Raw genomic sequence first — 20,074 nt, 5'->3', positions numbered from 1 at the left:
AAAAATAAAAATGAAATATTCCTTTAAATATTTTGCCTGGGGGTCTCCTTAGTCTGCCTGTAAAGTAGCGCATCTTTCCCATGCTTATAACAGTACTACAGCAAAACTAAATTTCTAAAAGGAAAAAATGTAATTAAAAAATTGCTTGCGGCTGTAATGCACCGTCGGGTCCCAGCAATATACATACTTTTTTATGTTGTGGCCCCCCCCAGTCTACAAAAGGCCCTTCAGGTCTGGTATTGATATTAAGGGGAACCCCGAGCCAAAATGTAAAAATAGCGTTGGGGTCCCCCTCAAAATCCATACCAGGCCCTTCAGATGACTTTATGCAATAATTTATATGTATATTGCCGGGATCCGACAATACATTCCAGCAGTTTTAAATTAAATGTTTTCCTTTAGAAATGTCATTTTGCTGCTCTCATTCATTACAGGATGTACGGCCGCTATGTAAGCAGCCTTACATAGTGTGGGGTGTTGACTTAGGCCTCTGAGCCATGATTGCCACCCTGTCTTTGGCCAATCATGTCTCTCACAGCAGAGCGTACTGCGATTGGGCCAAAGCATGCAGGTCAGGTGCATGCTTTCAGCAAATTATAGGACGCCAATGCACTGCGATCTCGCAGTGCATTATGGGGCATTCCGCAGCACTCAAATTTACCCTGAACGCCCCAAAATGTTCTAAATTCGGCAAGCTGCTCATCCTTAATGCCGAGATACAGTATCTGTCAATTCTATCAACCTTTTTCGGTCTTAATTCTTCCTATTCCTTTTTTCCATTCTCTTCTTTCAGTTTTATTTTGTGGTCTTATAACCTCATTTAAATACCATATCTATGTTTTGACAACAGTTCGGACCCCCTTTAGAATTGCCCCCGATTCATGTACCCATCACAGGCAGGTACATGAATCTGTCCGTGTCTGCACTGAGGAAGGAGCTTCCACATTGTACATTTCTTCCTCACTCCCTCCATCCTTCCGCACCCACTGCACCCATCACACTGACAGTTGCATGACCGAGGAGTTTTTACTGGGGTACAACCGAGAGCTAGTTCCCCATCGAGTCTGCTTTACTTTTGAATGACAAACACACATCAGTGGGTGGATCCATAGCTGCTATTCTGTATAATAGTGGCTTTCGAATCCTCCCTCTGCAGTGCACTATTCTAGGCAAAGCAGACCCATACTAATCTCTCAGTTCCCCATAAGGCGTCACCCACCCAGTGACAAATTATTTCCCAAATATGCCACAGACCTTGGGGGTGAGCAAGAGCAGGGAAAAATTGTAACAGAGAAAAATAAAAAACAGGAATGGCAATAGTGGAAAAGTTATATGCAAAAGGGAGATGACATGACCTAGCACTCCACACGGGAATGGGAGACCACCAGAATAGGTGACATGCCATTGCACATGGGGATGCAAAATATACTCCATAGTTAGGTACATGTTTTGTTATGTGCATGGTTAGCAAGAGGCCAGATACAGGGCATCATAGAAAGTCACATATCATTGCAACTTTGTTATACAAGATATTAAGATGGCTCTTAAGGGTAAATATAAAACATCGCAATTTTATAGATTTTCTCCACAGGTTAAAACAGGAGTTACAGAAAACACCTAAAAGGTTTTTGTAAAAAAATAAAAATAAAAAACAATGTTCAGTAAAGCTAAGGAAGACAAGTGTATGTGAATCAAATAATAACACTGAAGATAAAATCAGATCAACATTTCAGGAGCCGACTATGAAAATATCTAAACGTTTTGGACCCGAGAAGAGGAGTTCACAAACTACTAATCATGCAAAAAGACACTACACAAATTACTTTTTTGTTATGGGAAATGACAAAGTAATTCTTCACATTACTAGTTGATCCACTTTGTAACTATAGCAAGTTTTGTTAAAAAATCTAGTGTAATATAATTGTTTAGGTAGTCTGTAAATATTTGGGTGTTTCCACTAAGCAGCCAGTAGATGGCGCTCCAAGACTTTAAATATTTCCCAGCTAGCCGTTGACATAAACAATAAGAAATAAAATGAAGTGATGGAAATGTACAACACAAACATGAAGATTTCTGACCATCTACTAAGTAATATCAGACCTTTGAGAAAGTATATTACAACAACATCCAATGCACAGTGAATATCCCATCAGCTCCAAAATGAAAAGGGCAGGCGTAATCAAGAATACAATTCAAAGCTGGCCATATTCTTTCACTGAATATCACAGAGGATCAAACATTTCATTGTTTTAGCTACAGCACAACTTTCTTTAAAAGATTCATACTGTGCAACAACCTGTATTCTTATATGAAAGACATTAGTTTACTTCAATGCAAGTTTTGATCCAGCATAAAAAGCATTAAAGCGGAGCTCTGTCCATTTTTGAGAGGTGGTCTTAAACGAAAGACCACCTCTCAAAAACGTGTTTTTGGATATTAAAATTGTCTTTTTTTTCTTACCTTTTTATAGGTACCGAGTGTACTTCCGATCCAGCCGGGCCACAGCCCACAACCTCATGCCCTCTTTTGCAGCGAGCTCCCCTGTTGTCTTCTGGGACATGTGTGTGTGTCACAGAAGACAAGCTGGCCATTCACAAAGCGCTGCGCGACTCGTGCATGCGCAGTAGGAAACTGGCAGTGAAGCTGCAAGGCTCCACTTCCGGCTTCCCTTAGCTGGAATGGCGGCGCCAGCACCCAATCCTATGGGCGAAATTTCGTCTGGGACGCGGCTTTAAGGTAAAAAGCCTTCTGCCTTTAGAACCACTTTAAGGAAGATTGACCACCTACAAAATATAAGGAATATATTCTAGAAGTCAACAAGAAACTCTGAGAAAAATCTCTAAGGCCCCATACACACGGGAGGATTTATCCGCGGATACGGTCCAGCGGACCGTTTCTACGGATAAATCCTCTCGAGGATTTCCGCGGATTTCTATGCGATGGCGTGTACACACCATCGCATTGAAATCCGCGCCGAAATCCTCTGGCGATGACGTGTCGCGCCGTCGCCGCGATTATGACGCGGCGACGCTGTCATATAAGGAATTCCACGCATGCGTCGAATCATTACGACGCATGCGGGGGATCCCTTTGGACGGATGGATTCGGTGAGTCTGTACAGACCAGCGGATCCATCCGTTGGGATGGATTCCAGCAGATGGATTTGTTTGGCATGTCAGCAAATATTCGATCTGCTGGAATCCATCCCAGGGGAGAAATATCCGCGGAAACAGATCCGCTGGAGTGTACACACCATAGGATCTATCCGCTGAAACCCATTTGCTGGGATTTTTCAGCAGATGGATTCTATCGTGTGTACGGGGCCTAAGGCTTCTGGAAGAGTCATTAGGCAGTTCAGAGCTTCTAGACTTTACTGGCTTCATGTCTGTTCCTGCTGAGTAGTTGTAAACCCCTTCAGTATGCATCTCCCCCCACAGCCCTGCTAATATTTACCTGAGCTTGATCTTGATTCAGCGTAGTTCACAAGAGGGGCTGCGGACCCGGCTCAGCCTTCTCATTGGCTCAGAGACAACAGTGGGGATGGAGTGGGGGCGGGTCTGAGCCCTGTTCTGTGTGTTTTATGGACAGCGAAGGGCCTAAGAGCAAGCACGTACGAGTGCCCCCAGTGCTCTGGGGGCACTCGGCAGGGGGGTGGAGCGCCAGCTGGGGACCCAAGAAGAGGAGGATCGGGGCTGCTCTGTGTAAAACCACTACACAAAAGCAGGCAAGTATAACAGCAGGTAATAGAAAAAAAAGCCTTTAACATCACTTTAACCACTTACCGACCGCGCAATAGCCAAATGATGGCTACAGCACGGATCGATAACTCTGGGAGGGCGTATATTGACGTCTGTGACCGCCAGGTCCAAAGGACCCGGCACATCACTGATCACGGTAAATGGCTGCCAACAGCGCCCGTTTACCACGTGATTACTCGTCAAATGATGGAGTGATCACTTGTAAACAGACCGGCGCCATGTCCGATTCCTGTCTCCCCTCTCTGTACCGATCGGTACAGTGTGAGAGGAGAGAGGTAGAAATCGGTTGTAGCAGTGCTGTGGGCTGCATGTGTAGTGCCCACAGCGCTGCTCTGTGATACAGAGCCACATATATCCTTGCATACGCTGTCATCCATTCATACTCTGCATACTCTGCCATCCCTGCATACTCTGCCATCCATCCATCCCTGCATACTCTGCCACCCCTTCATGCTCAGCCATCCATCCCATCCACCCCCAACCATACCCGGCCATCCCCAGCCATACTAAGCCATACCCAGCCTCTGTATGCGGCCAGGCTGTGGAAGTCTCCCACATGTGGTATCACCATACTCAGGAAGAGTAGAAGAATCTATTTTGGGGGGTCATTTTTGGTATGTACATGCTATGTGTTAGAAATATTGTATGAATGGACAATTTTGGGGGGGAAAAATTTGTTTTCTTTCCACGTTTTCCAAAAACGTTTAAAAAAACAAAAAAACGACATGCTCAAAAGACTCATGCCTCATAGATTATACATTGGGGTGTTTTCTTTCAAAATGGGGTAATTTTTGAGGCGCTTCTATTGTCCATGTGTAATTTATGCTCCAGAACGCCTGAAGGTGCTCCCTGCATGTTGGGCCTCTGTATGTGGCCACGCTATGTAAAAGTCTGACACATGTGGTATCGCCATACTCAGGAGGAATAGCCGAAATGTGTTTTGGGGTGTAATTTGCTGTATGCATATGCTGTGTGTGAGAAATAACCTGCTACTATGACAATTTTGTAAAAAAAAAAAAAAAAAATAGAATTTGTAAAGAATTGTGGGGAAAAATTACAACTTCAAAAAACTCACAACTATCATTTACTAAATACCTTGGGATGTCTACTTTCCAAAAAGGGGTCATTTAAAGGGAAATTTGTACTTTTCTGGCATGTTAGGGTCTCAATAAATGAGATGATACATTCTCAGAGATTGGCATCATAGCTTGTGGACTCTAACTTTCACAAACACCAAACAATATACACCAATTATGGTTATTTTTACCAAAGATATGTAGCAGTATAAATTTTGGCCAAAATTTATGAAGAAAAATTACAAATTTGCAAAATTTTATAACAGAAAAATGCATTTTTTAACCAAATTTACAGACTTTTTTCTTCTACAGCGCAAAAAAATAAAAAACCCAACAGGGTTTTAAAATACCACCAAAAGAAAGCTCTATTTGTGGGTAAAAAGACAAAAATATGGGTACAGTGTTGCTTGACTGAGTAATTGTCATTCAAAATGTGAGAGCACCGAAAGCTGAAAATTGGTCTGTTAGGAAGGGGGTTTAAAGGGGTTCAGTTTTAAAAAACAAGAACAAACATGTTATACTTGCCTCCACTCTGCAGTTCGTTTTGCACAGAGTGGCCCCAAGGCGGCTCTTGCGGCTCCTCCCCGCAAGAGCTAACCCCCTCTGGGAAGCGTTCTCCCGATGGGGTTACCTAGCGCGTGCGCTCCCGTGCGATACACTTGGCGGCCATAGCTGCCAAGTGTATGACTTGGTCCCCGCCCCACCACTTCATGAACAGCCAAAAGAGCCATTTGGATAGCTAAATGGGAACGAGCCCACGGAAGTTGGGGGCTCAGGTAAGTAAAATGGGGGCACGGGGGGCCGAAGAAAGCAAGGTGTTTTTTCACCTTAATACATAGAATGCATTAAAGTGAAAAAACACAAAGCTTTACAACCCCTTTAAGTGCCCAGTGGATAAGTGGTAAAGCTTGCTATAGACTGAACTAAATTTAGCCTGTTCAGGGTGTGGCTGTCCTAGTTCGACAGAAGTCATTTGGGAGATCGCTCTATCACACTGTCAGAATGCAATGTCCCTGGAGGAGGTTTTCCGTTTGTGTTTCATGAAAAAAAAATAAAAAAAAATACCCATCTATGGCCAGTTTTTCAAAGTAATGAAGCCATTAACAAGAAGACAACCTTGAAGCCTGCACTGCGCAAATTTTCTGCAACCAGGGATTGCAGGATGGAAATTAACTAGATTCCCCCATCAACAAAGTGTTGACAGGGGAATCCCTCCTGCCAAGCCATTTCATTCTTTGGGGGGGGGTTGCTGTCCAAGCTGGGAGAGGACCGTCACTATTGCTAGCAGCTAAACCAGCCGATAGCGATAATCACAAGTAAAATCCGGCAGGCTGGTTTACCCAAGTTGATCGATTGGCTGTCTTTTCTTGTTGATTGTACCAAGTTGATCAAACACTCCCAGCTCTCAGGGGTCTTCACCAGAGTGAAAGCCAACTATGGTCACATCACATACATGGTCCAATGCCGGTAGATGCAACCCTCCTCCTCGGATGGGAATATCCCATGTGGAACTAAAAAAACAAAAAGATGGGGAAGGCGCAAATCCCTAGTGCATTATCCGAGTAAAAACTGAATTTATTATGAAAAGCAACCTATAAAATGCATAGTCACAAAGGTGCGCAAGTAAACAACATGTACATGGAGGCATGAGGTAGAAAATCCAAGAGTTTCTGCGACCTTACATAAGCATGCCAATGTGTTTCGGGGGCACACCCCTTCTTCAGAGCTGTGCTAACCAGCACAACCAAATGCCTCATATTAAAATGTAGCAAAGCGCACCGAAATCTGGCCCCAACCAGCAGGAAGGGAGGAGACATACATTTACTATATCAGGCTTTTTTCTTCTATGTAAACCGAAGCTGTGACAAACAGCAGGTAGATGTTACCTGCTCCAGACAGTTGGGCCCTGTGGGACTCATCAGCACTGGGGACCTATTGCCAGCGTGAGAACCGGCAAGCTGTCAGCTGGCCATGGGCCGCAAGCCGGGATCCCGAAAAGCGGAAGTGAAGCCGCACTTCCGATTTTGGGTGTGCTGCTGCGTTCTTTCCTGAGTGCCCCACAAGCAATGGAAAAACAGTAACCAGGGGCACAGGGGCCAGATACCAGGGGGAACAGTCGCAAACAGCCAAAACAAAAAAACAAAAAAAAAAAGGACTTGTGAAAATAAAAGAATATAAAATTTATTTTTTATATTTTCACAAATCCTTTTTCCTTTTTTTCCTGTGAGGACACGTGTGCATTATCTGTGGTAGACCGGAAGTGACGTACTACGCCACTTCCGGTTTCCAATATTTTTTTTCGTCCTTGTTCACATTGGGGCTGCTTCCCCTGGTATCTAGCCCCTGTGCCCCTGGTTACTGCTTTTCCATTGCCCGTGGGGAACACAGGAGGAGAAAACAGCAGCACACCCAAAACTAGAAGTATGGCTTCACTCCGGGCTTTCGAGGTCCACGGCCAGCTGACAGCTCCCCTATTCTCATGCCGGCAATGGGGAGACAAAGCACAGTGTGGTCCCCAGTGCCGATGATTCCTGCAGGGCCCAACCGTCTGGAGCAGGTTGTCACAGCTTCGGTCTACATATACATTTAATATATCGGGCTTCTTTTTTTTATGGCTCCGCCCTTCCTGCTGGTTGGGGGTGGATTTCGGTGCTCTTTGCTGCACAGCTCTGAAGAAGGGGGTGTGCATCCGAAACGCGTTAGCCTGCTTATGTGATGTTACAGAAACCCTAAAATTTTCAACCTCATGCATCCTTCCATGTACATGCTGTATACTTGTTCACCTTTGTGACTATGCATTTTATTGGTTGCTTTTCATAATAAATTCAGTTTTTACTTGGATAATGCACTAGGGGTTGCGCCCTCCCCTTCTTTGTTTTGTAACTTGGTACATTCAGCCTGCCCACATATGATTCAATTGTTGTATGACCTGCCAAAGTCAGTAAGGTCTACTCCCATATCTTCACCCTCACATGTTTCATCAACACACTGTTTAAAAGTCTAATGAACATTGTATCTTGATGTAGATCTGTTTTAAACGTGAATTTATCTGGGGTTTATGGATCCATGTTGCTTACCTATTTTTGGAAACATTGCCATTATTTTGTAGTGCTGATGTTGAGAGAGCCAGGTGTCCAACAGAGTTCTGAAGAAAAGCAAAAAACAAGTATTGGTCCATTTCTAAAGTGGTATTACCGACAACAGAACATGTAGCAGTCTCTGACAAAAAGCTGCACCACTTTATTGGGGAAATTATACCATTTTAAACTTTTGTGAGCATTCTTCTTACAGGAGCTCATGCTGCAAGATCTGCCCTCTACTCACAGAATGTCCCTGGGTGATAAAATTCTGCAACTCAAAATCTTGGGTTTGATTTTTAATAACTCTGCAAATCATGTTTTTTATTACCACAGGGAATGAGAATAGTATAGCTATGCCCAGCCAATCAAAGTACATGTCAGTGCTCTTTACAGTTGATCATCATTGGTCTTTAAATCCAAACTCTGGGAAACCTAAAATTGATCCCTTGCAGTGGAGCTACACCTGCACTGCAAGGGGTAGTGGCTTGTTTACATCTATGGGCTAGATAAAGTGTACCCGATCCTCCGTGGTGTTAGACTGGTCCTGCATAGCCTCTTCTATGGTAATATTTGAACCAATATGTTTAATACTTGAATAAACTTTTTTCAATGGTTTAAATACTACATTTATTATAGTTTGCCCATAAAGTCCCACAGTACTGGGGGGGTACTTTTTGTTCTATACATTAATCAAGGGATGTTGGCAACATATACTGGAGACCAAGTTTCTCCACGGTGGTTTCTTCTTTCTAAACACCTCTTTATTCAGCCATGTCCTCGGGCTCCACGCTCCCTCCCACAGTCTGATCATCGCTGCCATTGGAAGTCCCCTCCGTCTTTACCTCCCGTTCTCTGCACTACTCGCAGAACCCCCCTCTGAGTTCACAAGAGCCGGAACTGAAGAGGAGGCATTGGGTATCAATGCCTATAGGCATTGATACCCAATAGGCCTTGAGGCATTGAGGCTGGGTGGAAGCAAGTGGAATACAGGAGACGGAGTGGGTGGATTCTATAAGGGGTGGTGCTTATGAGAAGTGGGAGGGGTCACAAAAGGAAGGCGGGTCTGGCACCCTCCATCCTAAAACTTCACCAGCCACCACTGCTCAACAGTCTTATGTTAGTAACAAGCAGGGGTATTAACACACACACTCCAGGCTGATACAGCAGCTGGGAGCGCATGTATGCTTGTCAAGATGACTAAAGCAACCCAATCACTCCCACAAGAATCTCCCTAAATCCCTCATCCCCATATTTCCTGGGTTCTGGCATGGTAGGTGTCTCTGGGCAAACCAAAGAAGACTCGGCAATTCTCTCACCAGTGAATGAACCTGGAAATGATGTGCTTTACATCATTTTCTGGTTCAAAGCAGGTTATTTCCCAGCTGCTGTGGCCGGGGATGAAGCTGATCAAGCTTGCTCACTCACTGGGGTTCATAGGTGACATTAGGGGTCTAATAAACCCCTGATATCTCCTTAACCACATGCCTAATCGGGGCAATTTTTTATTTTTTGCACATATTAAAATGTGCATTTTTTTATATATAAATTTTTGTAAACCCCCAAAATAAATATATTTTGTCAAAGCATAGACCCTGGCGAATAAAATGGTGGTAGTTGAAATTATTTACGTAGCACATTTATCAAACACATATTTTCAGGAAATTGAGTTGCATTGAGTAAATAGATACCAAATATGTCAAGTATTAAAACTGCTCACACCTAAGGAATCACAAAAAAAAAACACGGCATAGATAATGCTTTAAATAGCTTTGTAGGTCATCAGTTTATAGTTACACATGAGATATGGTCCTAGAATGATTTCTCCCACTCCAACATTTGCAGCGATTTTGTAGGCGGTTGTGCCCACCAAACATAACAGGGGTTTAATCCATAGCCCTACATAAGTTTGTAACTGTACACTTTGGTGCGGCAAACTATTTTCTTTAAATGCATATCATTAATTTCACAATGTAGATGATAAGTCCCAGATATTTGCTAGTAACGGCATATGCTGTAATTTTTCCAACGGCTCTGATGCAATCTTCTATATTAAACTGCATTACAGTGCACAGCTGAATATTTAACAGCTGAAAGTATATAGTGACTTCATACGTATTTAGTATCCCAGACATGTGGCCAACAAGCCAAGAGTTAGATTGTTTCCATTTGATAGCTCTATTTTTGACTCAAGGATATTTGTAAACTCCCAGTGAAAAAAATGAATACAACGGAAGTACATATGCACAACAGAACAGACAGGCAAGATGATGCAGGAAATGTGGGCCATCTTTTTTAATGCGTTTTCTGTTCTAATGCTTGGAGGCATTCAGGATGAATTTTTAGTGGGTCAGCAACCTGTAGATCGCGATCCACCAGTAGAATGCAGACAGGTGACTGATATATTGCGGTCTAGGTTTGCTGACCTACCGTCCCAGAGCATCAGAGTGCAGTGCAGAGGGACTACTTGTAAAGTTGGAGCTGTAGTAGGGAGCAAGAGTTGCACAAGCCAATACCTCCTCTGTAGTGCTTGGCTCCTGTCCCGTGCGTAATGGTCCCGTTTACTTGAATGGATCGCAATTGGCAGTCGGTAGCATGCACCAAGAGTAACAGGGGACTTAAAGTGGATGTAAACCCACTTCTCATCCTTTCTAAACTACTGCCATAGTGCTGATCTATAAGGATATATAAGCCTCCTGCATGAATCCTTAACTTTTAAATGTCTCCCCTCTGTCTGTTAGAACTGAAAAACTGCAGATTCTGTAGGTGGATCTGTTGTCTGGAGCTCTGTGGGTGGAGTTGTGATGTCAGTAGACTCCCCGCCCACCTTTACACTCCCCTTGTCAACATGCATTTTTTCCTGTGTATTCCTTACACTAAATTCTACTATGATCACCAACATCCAGTCAAAATCCAGAAAAGTAACCACATGACTTCAGAAAAGGAGTGGGGGGTTGGGAATTAAAAAATAATGCCCGTCTCCAGGCTAGTGCATGAGATATGTAAATAACCTGTCACTCTCAGCAAGGGGGCGGAACGGACTAAGGTTTTTCTCTGTAAGTCCGTTTTATCTCACTGAACAAAAAAAAGAGGATTGCTCAGAGCTGGATTAACTCTGTGTGGCAAGGCTGGGCACAGATGATAGGAAATACTGTACATTGTGACATCAAATATTTTTTTCCGGGTTTACATCCTCTTTAAATTCCTGCTGCAGCATGTGTACACCTTTGGTTGCTGCCTCAGCAACTCAACAGCAGGGCTTTACGTGTGAATGAGCCCTAAGAGTGCTGCTGCCGAATGCAACTAAGGGCTCCTTCATAAGTGCAGCAAGGAATGCTGCTTCTCTGAAAAGTGATCCAAGTGTATTTGACAAGTGGTGAGGAGGAGATATGTTACCTCTTCACCGATTGATTTAAACCCATGATTGCTGTGCAATGTACACGATAGTACAGCAATTACAGGTTTAAAACTGGTCTGAGGAGGCGACACCGTGCCTGGTGATCCCCACCTCTTTAAGGTTGTCTACCCCTGGTTTAACAATGGTGAACACTGCCACTTTAAAAAGAAAAGGCTGGTGATTATATCCATGTCAACCACGCTGGTTTAGAGTGTACTTGTACTGAACTATAACATTGCTGAGTTTTAAAAAAAATGTGAACAGTCAGGGCATTTATAGTTCCACAAGGAGAAATTATCCTATATGATGCAAAAATCTGCTTCTGCTAGGAAGTCCCGGCTTTTGGCCATTTTGCACCTCACTTCAGGTCAGGAATTGGGCACTGGAAGAACAAAGTACTTAGTATTTAAATAGAGCAGCCTGGGTTTCAGAGCTCATGGGAATTCTAGAAGACTGCTAAAGGTATGTGCAGGTAATAAAATTTTGAGGTCACTTTACAATGTTATAGTTTTGTATGGCGAATGCAGTTTTCTAGAAAGTGTGAAGTGTCTATAGCTGTTTTACGAGGGTTCCATTTTAACTCACTGAGAACAAGAAAACTACTATTTACCAAAATCCTGCTAGCAATTTCCTATCTTCAATTACTCTTCTACTCCATATACAATCTATGCCAAAATAGGAGCAGGGGTTTCTCTGGTTACCAAGAGCAGAAATGGTCCCTAGATAGAGATTGGGCCATCTATCTTGGATACCTTTACTGAAAAGCATGAGTAAGAATGCCTAGTAGAAGTGTATGTCTGGTCTAAAAAAAAAACAAAAAAAAAAACAGAAGTGCATCCATGCAATACAACCACATTTAGGCCTCTTGCACATGGGCGCCTTCGCCCGTGCAACATAAACTCTGGTGTTTTCCCCTCGCTCGGGCCACCCAGGTGCTTCGATTATATAGCGGTGCTATAGTAAACACTCACAACATAAGGGCGTATGCAAAAAATGGAAACTTGTTTTTACCCAAGTAGCACCTCTATCCCAAAGGCACCCTTGTGCAAAATATCTTCTTCGTGCTTTGTCGACTATTTAAAAGCAATGGAAGTTTAGAAAAACAATTGATCCTGCAGGAAATGCAGTGAGCACCTAACTTCCTGTAGTTGGCCAACAGCCTCTGCTGCACTAAAATCCCAAGCAGCATTATCAGCTCTGCTTTATCAGTTTTCCTCTGCTATACTACTGGAATTCTCCCTCTGCACATCTTTATACCATGAGGGTGAGGTGTACTGAAGCTTAGCAGGGGAGAACAGAGAACAGGAAGAGTGAAGGATTGACAAAACTGCTTGGGATTTTAGTGCAGCATAAGCATTGTTGTTGGCGCACTATAGGAATCTAGAAGGAAACTGGATTTCTGGCAGGAGCAACATCCTACATCAAGGACTCACACTATGAACCACATATGAATCACACAGGAATTGTATCGCATTCCTGTTCAATTCAAATGCGATTCAGTGTGATGTAATTTGAGGCAATTCATTTTGAAGGAGCTCAAATTGCACAGCATTGCATCAAAGAAGTACATACCCCTTTTTTGAGTGACACCACAACCAGATCGCATGGTCATTTTGTACTATGCGATCCAGTGCAGGCAAACACACTGCATTTGCAACCTACGCTTGGGGTTGTTAACTTTATATTGACACCCAGAGCACATCCTAAGGGCAATGCAATTTACATGTGGTGCAGAAAACGATCATGGATCGCACCCCATTAGATTAAATGTAGCCTTACTGTAAATGATCCGCTGGATTAAATGAGAAAAAAAGTTCAATAGCACTCAACAATGATATAGTTTAAAATTTAACTCCAGGAAACTTTAAAATGATCCCTTGCAGTGGGGCTGCACCCACAGTATTGGAGTTAAAAGCCAATTTACACCTAGGGGGCATGAATAAGTAGATTTACTTACCTGACCCTCAGTGCCGCTAGACCGGTCCCTGCAGCATCCTTTCCCCCATGCTCCAGTGGTCTAAGGTCCTGGCATCATTTAGATCAATGCAGGGTGCTGCATTAGATATGAGGTCACAGAGGGACAGTTCACTGCCAGAGCATGAGGGGGCGCCGTTTGTCAGGGAAGCAGAGGCCTGGGTAAGTAAAAGTACTTTTACCCTCCCTTAGACTAAACAACCAGTTAACTCTTGCAGTGCGGGTGAAGCCCCACTGCAAAGGGAGAATTTTCAGATTTCCAAGAGTTGGGCTTTAAAAAGGATACACACTAGGAAATCAGACAGGCTAAAGTGTTGAGGCTTGTTAAATTAGATTCAAGTAAAAAATCCAGATCATATAACCAGCTACCTAGGGAACCAGGTCTTTGTAAGAGGAGACAAGTTGCTAAATATTTATCTTATCACTTTGTTCTAATGGAAAATGTTTAAAGGCCAAGTTCAGCATTTATGTAAAAAAATAATAAAATGAACATATTTTTGCATGTTTTTGTTCCCTTCTTCTGTGGGGCTTAGGTCAGTATAGTTATGCTCACAAATGGTATATCGGGTAATAAATGTGAGTACCTCTATTGCGGTTATAAATAAATCATTAAGCCAGACATACTTCACGATTAGAGGCTCCTTCTTTCTCCATACCTTCCTTAATTACCCGATATACCATTGTGAGCGTAACTATACTGACCTAAGACCCACAGAAGGAGGAAAGATATAGGAAATGGTGCCTAGGCCATACAGAGACCGAAACAACCAGGACAGGACCCTTGAAGGATTTCCCAGATCATCCACCATTATTCCACTGTTTACCTTCCAGCGGTAAGGTAAGACGTTAGAACACCCGTTGGGTGTAAAACGCTCCGAAGATCCCCATCACAGAAGTCACAGTGTCACAAGTTATACCGTTATCTAGCACTGTACAGCACTAGCACTTTCTTTGAAGCCACTTCTATAACCATCAATTTTGTGAAACTTCAACACTAGCACTTTATTATTGAGAAATTTCAACACTTGTACTCTACCTTATATGGACTTATAATGGAATGTACTGCATGAACTTTATATGTATCACTGCATATATTTTTTTTTCTGTAGCTTCTTGATGAATTTATGAATATTTATCCGTTTCACTTTATTTATATTTTATTGTGTCACAACTAGCACTTTATATTTATATTTCTGGAGTGCAGCATCATCTATTGTTTTTTTTCTATGGATTCTTTTACGGGGAGTGTTTGACCCATACGGTGCCTGCTGCACCCAGAAATTTACATTTGCAAGTACCTTGGTAGCGCGGGAATATCCACTGTTACAACTCCAAGGGAGGGATTCCCACATCAACACAGGGGGTCACATCAACCTAGGAATCAAGCAATTTTCTTTTCTGCAACCGGTGGTCTATGGCCGGCTTTAGTCACTCTTTATCAAGGTACAAATATAAGGATGAATGGAGCATTTTTAAAGGATAAGATGGAACTCATTTTTTTTAATCATGCTGGAAAAAATACAACATACGGTAACTAGAAGAAAACCAATATGTTACCTGTGTATTTTTACTTGACTTTAGTCCTTCTCGGCAGCCAGAGGTGGAAGACTCTTTAGAATAACCTTTGCTGTCATCAAAGGTACATCGGTCAAAATAAGTTGTCTTTTCCCCCAATGTGTCTGCTGAATGTGTCTGTTCTTGAAGAGACATCTTTGAATATCTGTCATTCCATGTAACTGTGGCATCATAAGAAGAGGAAGTTCCTGTTGATCTCCTGTGATGATATCTTAAGGAATCTTCATTGCAGGATGTTTCATTTGTTATACTCTTCCATTCAGGAGAGGATTGTGTTCCTGATGTCTTTTGCAAATTGGACTGACGAGTGTTACTGGGCCTCCGACTTGCTCTTCGCTCCATATACTCCATAAGTGCATTGTGCTGGATTTGTTTTAACTCTGTTTTTGAAATATTTGAAGAAGAAAGGGTTAGTTCTTTATCCAGAGATTTCATCCTATAGTGATCCTCAAATTTATTTTGAACTGATCCGTCACTATTCCAAGCCAAGCCTGAATTATGTAGGCCAAGATGGTCAAGCTTCTCTGGTTCTGAATAACATAATTTTCTTTGCTCTTTTGTCAGTCTTTTCCTTCCTCCTATTCTTAAAACTGTAGCTTTCTCAGATTCTTTTTTGTGACCCTCATCGGCAGAAATGTTTGGTTGTGTCAATTTCGCTTCTTCATTTGGATTGGATAAAGAATATGATCTTATATGGTCAACTGAAGGCCTTTTAGGAGGATTAAGTTTTAGCCTAACAGGTAAACTCATCTGCAAGTCCCTTCTTTTAAAAGAGGTTTCTCTTAAGACTTTTTTTTGGGCAATCTTAAGTTTCTCCCTGTAATCAAGCATAAAACTATCCTCATATGAACAGGTTGGATCCCCTGTGGTCTCAGTGAACTCTGTTCTAAGGTTTTCATCAAGTTGTGGCTGGCTTTTTGTTTTCTGGAATGGTTGCTGATGTTCAGCCATCTGAGATACAGAAAAGTGGCATTTCTTCTGAAAGGTATTGGATTCTTCACTTGTATCTAGTAGCTTAGTTTGTTTTGAAGTGTTCAGCATTGCAAAAGAGCCATTCCCACCAGAAAGATGATAGAGCATTGGGGTTGAGGCCTTTGTGATTTTTTCACTGGGTAAATCACAGAAGTAAGAACTTTGAGGCCTAGCTTCTTGCTTCTGGGACAGCAAAGGAATAGGTTTTATTGTTGCATCTTTCTTGAGGCTGTGAGCTTTAGGTTGTTCACATAAATCATCACTGTGTACACTAAAAACAGCCTGGCTGGTTCTTGTGTGATGACGTTTGTATTTGACATCGCATTTTCCAAGATTGTCAAACTCAATATCCATTACGTTCTGGTCCGGGAGTTGATATTGTTCTTCCTGTTGATTAAGTGCCAGTTTCTCTACTTCTTCACATTTTATTCGTTCAGAACAATTGGTCTCTTTAACTTGTTTCCACGAGCCAGCTTTTTTCTTATACCCACGAAGTTTCTCGGACACAAACTCATTCCAAGAACGTCTTGAGCTTTTCTTGGTTTTGCCATCCATTTGGGGATTATCAACAGTTGAATCAGAACAACTACTGTGGATGTTGTCTTCTCTTTCTAGTGAGAATGGTTTTCCTGTATCAACATCTATTTCTTGAAAACAGTTTTTATTTAATTTGTCAGTCTGGGAACCCTGGTCATTTTCATCACAAGTGCTACTGACCTCATCTGGTGCCATCATGTCCTCAGAAAAAGCTAGAAATGTTGAACTTGTCAAATGAAGCTGGATGTTTCCTTCAATGTTGCCAGAAACAGCAGATGATTGGCTCAGTTTGTTTTGGACAGAATTTCTTGCCCAAGGAGGGCTGTGATCATGACCTTGCTGTCTGCTTATTTTGTGCTCAGGTAAGCAAAGGCTGCTGTTGCTTGTGGGACTCCTTTTAGTTTTATGACTAAAGTGATCTTCAGGACCACTGCTAGCACCTTCCCTGGACTCTTCACAATGCAGATGCTGTTGCAAAGGATTATTTTCTATTACACTAGGATTATAAATAGCCTTTACATACTCTGAGTCCATGTAAGAGATCTGTTCATTGTTCAAATGACAAATATCATGTTTAAATGAAGTTGGATAATCAGCAACATAAGAACTACCAGAAAATGAGCTATAAGCAGAGTCCACTATGGCAGCCATAGCATTTACAGGTGTGAGCCTATCTGGAAAGTCACTTGAGATTAGATGGTGTCTAAGAGCAGAAATGCCACTTGTGCTTCTTGTACTCCATTCATCTATGGCATTACTAAAAGAGGACATCACTAAGTGAGAAGGTCGAAGGATTAAAATGTAAAATACTTGTTAAGTCCTCATTGTATGGTCATCTTTGTCTGATGATCATCTTCCTTGCATATTCCTGCAGAAAAAAAAATAAGAAATATGTTTTTGGTTTTAAATAATGAAATGGGTTAAAAAATAAATAAATAAATACATTTTACATTTCCAGAGAACAGACAATCAGCGTTTATGTTCATCACTCATTATGTTACAGTGTCCTTTACCAAAAAAATGGAGCATATAGAGGACCTGTCATGCCAGTATAATTGTAGTGCTGGCATGACAGGTCCTCTACATGGAGTCAGCAGGGGTCTACTGCACTGAAGCCAATTACATTGGGAACAAAGTCTGATTCGCTTGTGACAGCGGAGACAATGGCAACTGGGTACCTTCCGGTTCATTCCCAACAGGGAAAACTGTATAACAAATGCTCCATGACCTCTCCCTCTCTCTGCATCCTAAAGCCATTCCTAGTGATCCAAGGCTCCCAGTAGCAGCAGGTGATCCCCGAGACAGTGCAGCTGGTGGTCATACACTGATAAAACACTTCCACACTATATAGCAGGACCAGCACTGTTATTGGAGCAGTGAACTGATTTTATTTCCTTGACTGCTATGACATGTAGGACATACAGTGCCTTGAAAAGGTATTCATACCCCTTGAAATTTTCCACATTTTGTCATTTTACAACAAGAAACAAATGCATTTTATTGGGATTTTATGTGACAGAGCAACACAAAGTGGCACATAATTGTGTAGTGGAAGGAAAATTATAAAAATGGGTTTTCAACATTTTTTTACAAATAAAATATCTGAAAATGGTGGCGTGCATTTGTATTCAGCCCCCTTTACTCTGATACCCCTAAATAAAATCTAGTGGAACCAATTGCCTTAAAAAGTCAGTCACTTAAGAGTCCATTTGTGTGCACTTTAATCTCAGTATAAATACAGCTGTTCTGTGAAGCCCTCAGGAGGTTTGTTAGAAAATCCTTCGTGAACAAACAGCATCATGAAAGCCAAGGAACACAGCAGACAGATTAGGGATAAAGTTGTGGAGAATTTTAAAGCAGGGTTCGGTTTAAAAAAAATATCCCAAGCTTTGAACATCTCACAGAGCACTCACTGTTCAATGCATAATCTGAAAAATTTAAGAGTATGGCACAACTGCAAACCTACCAAGACATGGCCATCCATCTTAACTGACAAGCTGGGAAAGGAGACATTAATCAGAGAAGCTACCAAGAGGCCCATAATAACTCTGGAGGAGTTGTAGAGATCCACAGCTCAAGTGGGAGAATATGTCCACAGGACAACTATTAGTTGTGCATTCCAAAAATCTGGCCTTTATGGAAGAGTGGCAAAAAGAAAGCCATTGTTGAAAGAAAGCCATAAGAAGTCCCGTTTGCAGTTTGCGAGAAGCCATGTGGGGGACACAGCAAACATGTGGAAGAAGGTGATTTGGTCAAATGAGACCAAATATGAACTTTTGGGCTTAAAAGCAAAATGCAATGTGTGGCGGAAAACCAACACTGCACATCATCCTGAACATCCCTGAAACATGATGGTGGCAGCATCATGTTGTGGGGATGCATTTCTTCAGCAGGGACAGGAAAGCTGGTCAGAGTTGATGGGAAGATGGGTGGACCCAAATGCAGGGTCATTTTAGAAGAAAACATGTTAAAGTCTGCAAAAGACTTAAGACTGGGGAGGAGGTTTGCCTTTCAGCAAGACAATGGCCCTAAACATACAGCCAGAGCTACAATAGAATGGTTTGGATCAAAGAATATTCATAGAATGGCCCAGTCAAAGTCTAGATCTAAATCCAATTGAGAATATGTGGCAAGACTTGAAAATTGCTGTTCACAGACACTCTCCATCCAATCTGACAGAGCTTGAGCTACAGTATTTTGAAAAGAAGTTGCAAAATGCATCAAGCTTTACAGGATGCAGCCTCCACCCTATACATGACACTACCATAGTTCATCTACTATAGTTACCCTATCATACCTACTTATATTGCATATGTGGTTCCTGACATGGTATATACTGCCCTATATGGTCCTATGTTATATTGTTATGTGTATTTATATTTCATGTTCAGGATTTTATCCTCTATGTACCTTTTTTTTTTGTTATGGGCCCTCATTTCCCATGTTAATAAAAATGTCAATTATTTTTTACAATTGTGTTATTAACTGCCTTATTCAAAGTCCAAAATCTCTCCTAGATGTTGAAAGCTGGTAGAGACTTGCAGCTGTAATTGCAAGGAAAGGTGGTTCTACAAAGTATTGCGGTGCTGAATACAAATGCACGCCACACTTTCCCATTTTTTTTTTTTTTTTTTTTTAACATTTTGAAAACCATTTATCATTTTACTTATGTGCCACTTTGTGTTGGTTTATCACAATTAAATACATTTATGTTTTTGGGTGTAACATGACAAAAGGTGGAACATTTGAAGGGGTATGAATACTTTTTCAAAGCACTGTATCCTTGGCCATCAAATCAAGTGAGGCCCCGTACACACGTCCGAGAAACTCGACGAGCAAAACACATCGTTTTGCTCGTCGAGTTCCTTGTGAAGCCGCCGAGGATCTCGGCGAGCCAAGTTTCCCCATTGACTAACGAGGAAATAGGAACTCGTCGGTTTCCTCGGCCAAAAGTGTACACACGACCGGTTTCCTCGGCAGAATACGGCTCCCATCGAGTTTCTGGCTGAATTCTGCCGAGAAACTCGGTCGTGTGTACGGGGTCTAATACTCAGTTTTGGTAGGAGACTACAGTATGCGTAAAAATATATAAAATAATTATAATTCCATCCCATTCAAAGTGTACCGTGAAAATATATATATATATATTATATATGAATTAGAAATATAAAACAAAAAGGAACCAAGAAATCCTAAGGGTCATGATCT

At 41.9% G+C, this 20,074-nt stretch overlaps 1 protein-coding gene across 2 annotated transcripts in view; it reads right to left on the bottom strand.

Moving 5' to 3' along the window:
• SHROOM1 (shroom family member 1) overlaps nucleotides 1-20,074 on the bottom strand; it is a 131,205-nt gene that overhangs the window by 23,628 nt on the left and 87,503 nt on the right. For both annotated transcript variants that reach the window (XM_040344627.1, XM_040344628.1), the window contains exons 2-3: nucleotides 14,840-17,234; nucleotides 7,912-7,979 (exon numbers count right to left, since the gene is read on the bottom strand). In XM_040344627.1, coding sequence (XP_040200561.1) covers nucleotides 7,912-7,979; nucleotides 14,840-17,137 — 2,366 coding nt within the window. In that variant the 5' untranslated portion in view covers nucleotides 17,138-17,234. The remainder of the gene's footprint in view (nucleotides 1-7,911; nucleotides 7,980-14,839; nucleotides 17,235-20,074) is intronic.

This window comes from Rana temporaria, chromosome 3, assembly GCF_905171775.1.
Source record: "Rana temporaria chromosome 3, aRanTem1.1, whole genome shotgun sequence".
Taxonomy (NCBI): domain Eukaryota; kingdom Metazoa; phylum Chordata; class Amphibia; order Anura; family Ranidae; genus Rana; species Rana temporaria.
This window is presented reverse-complemented; position numbering and strand designations above follow the sequence as displayed.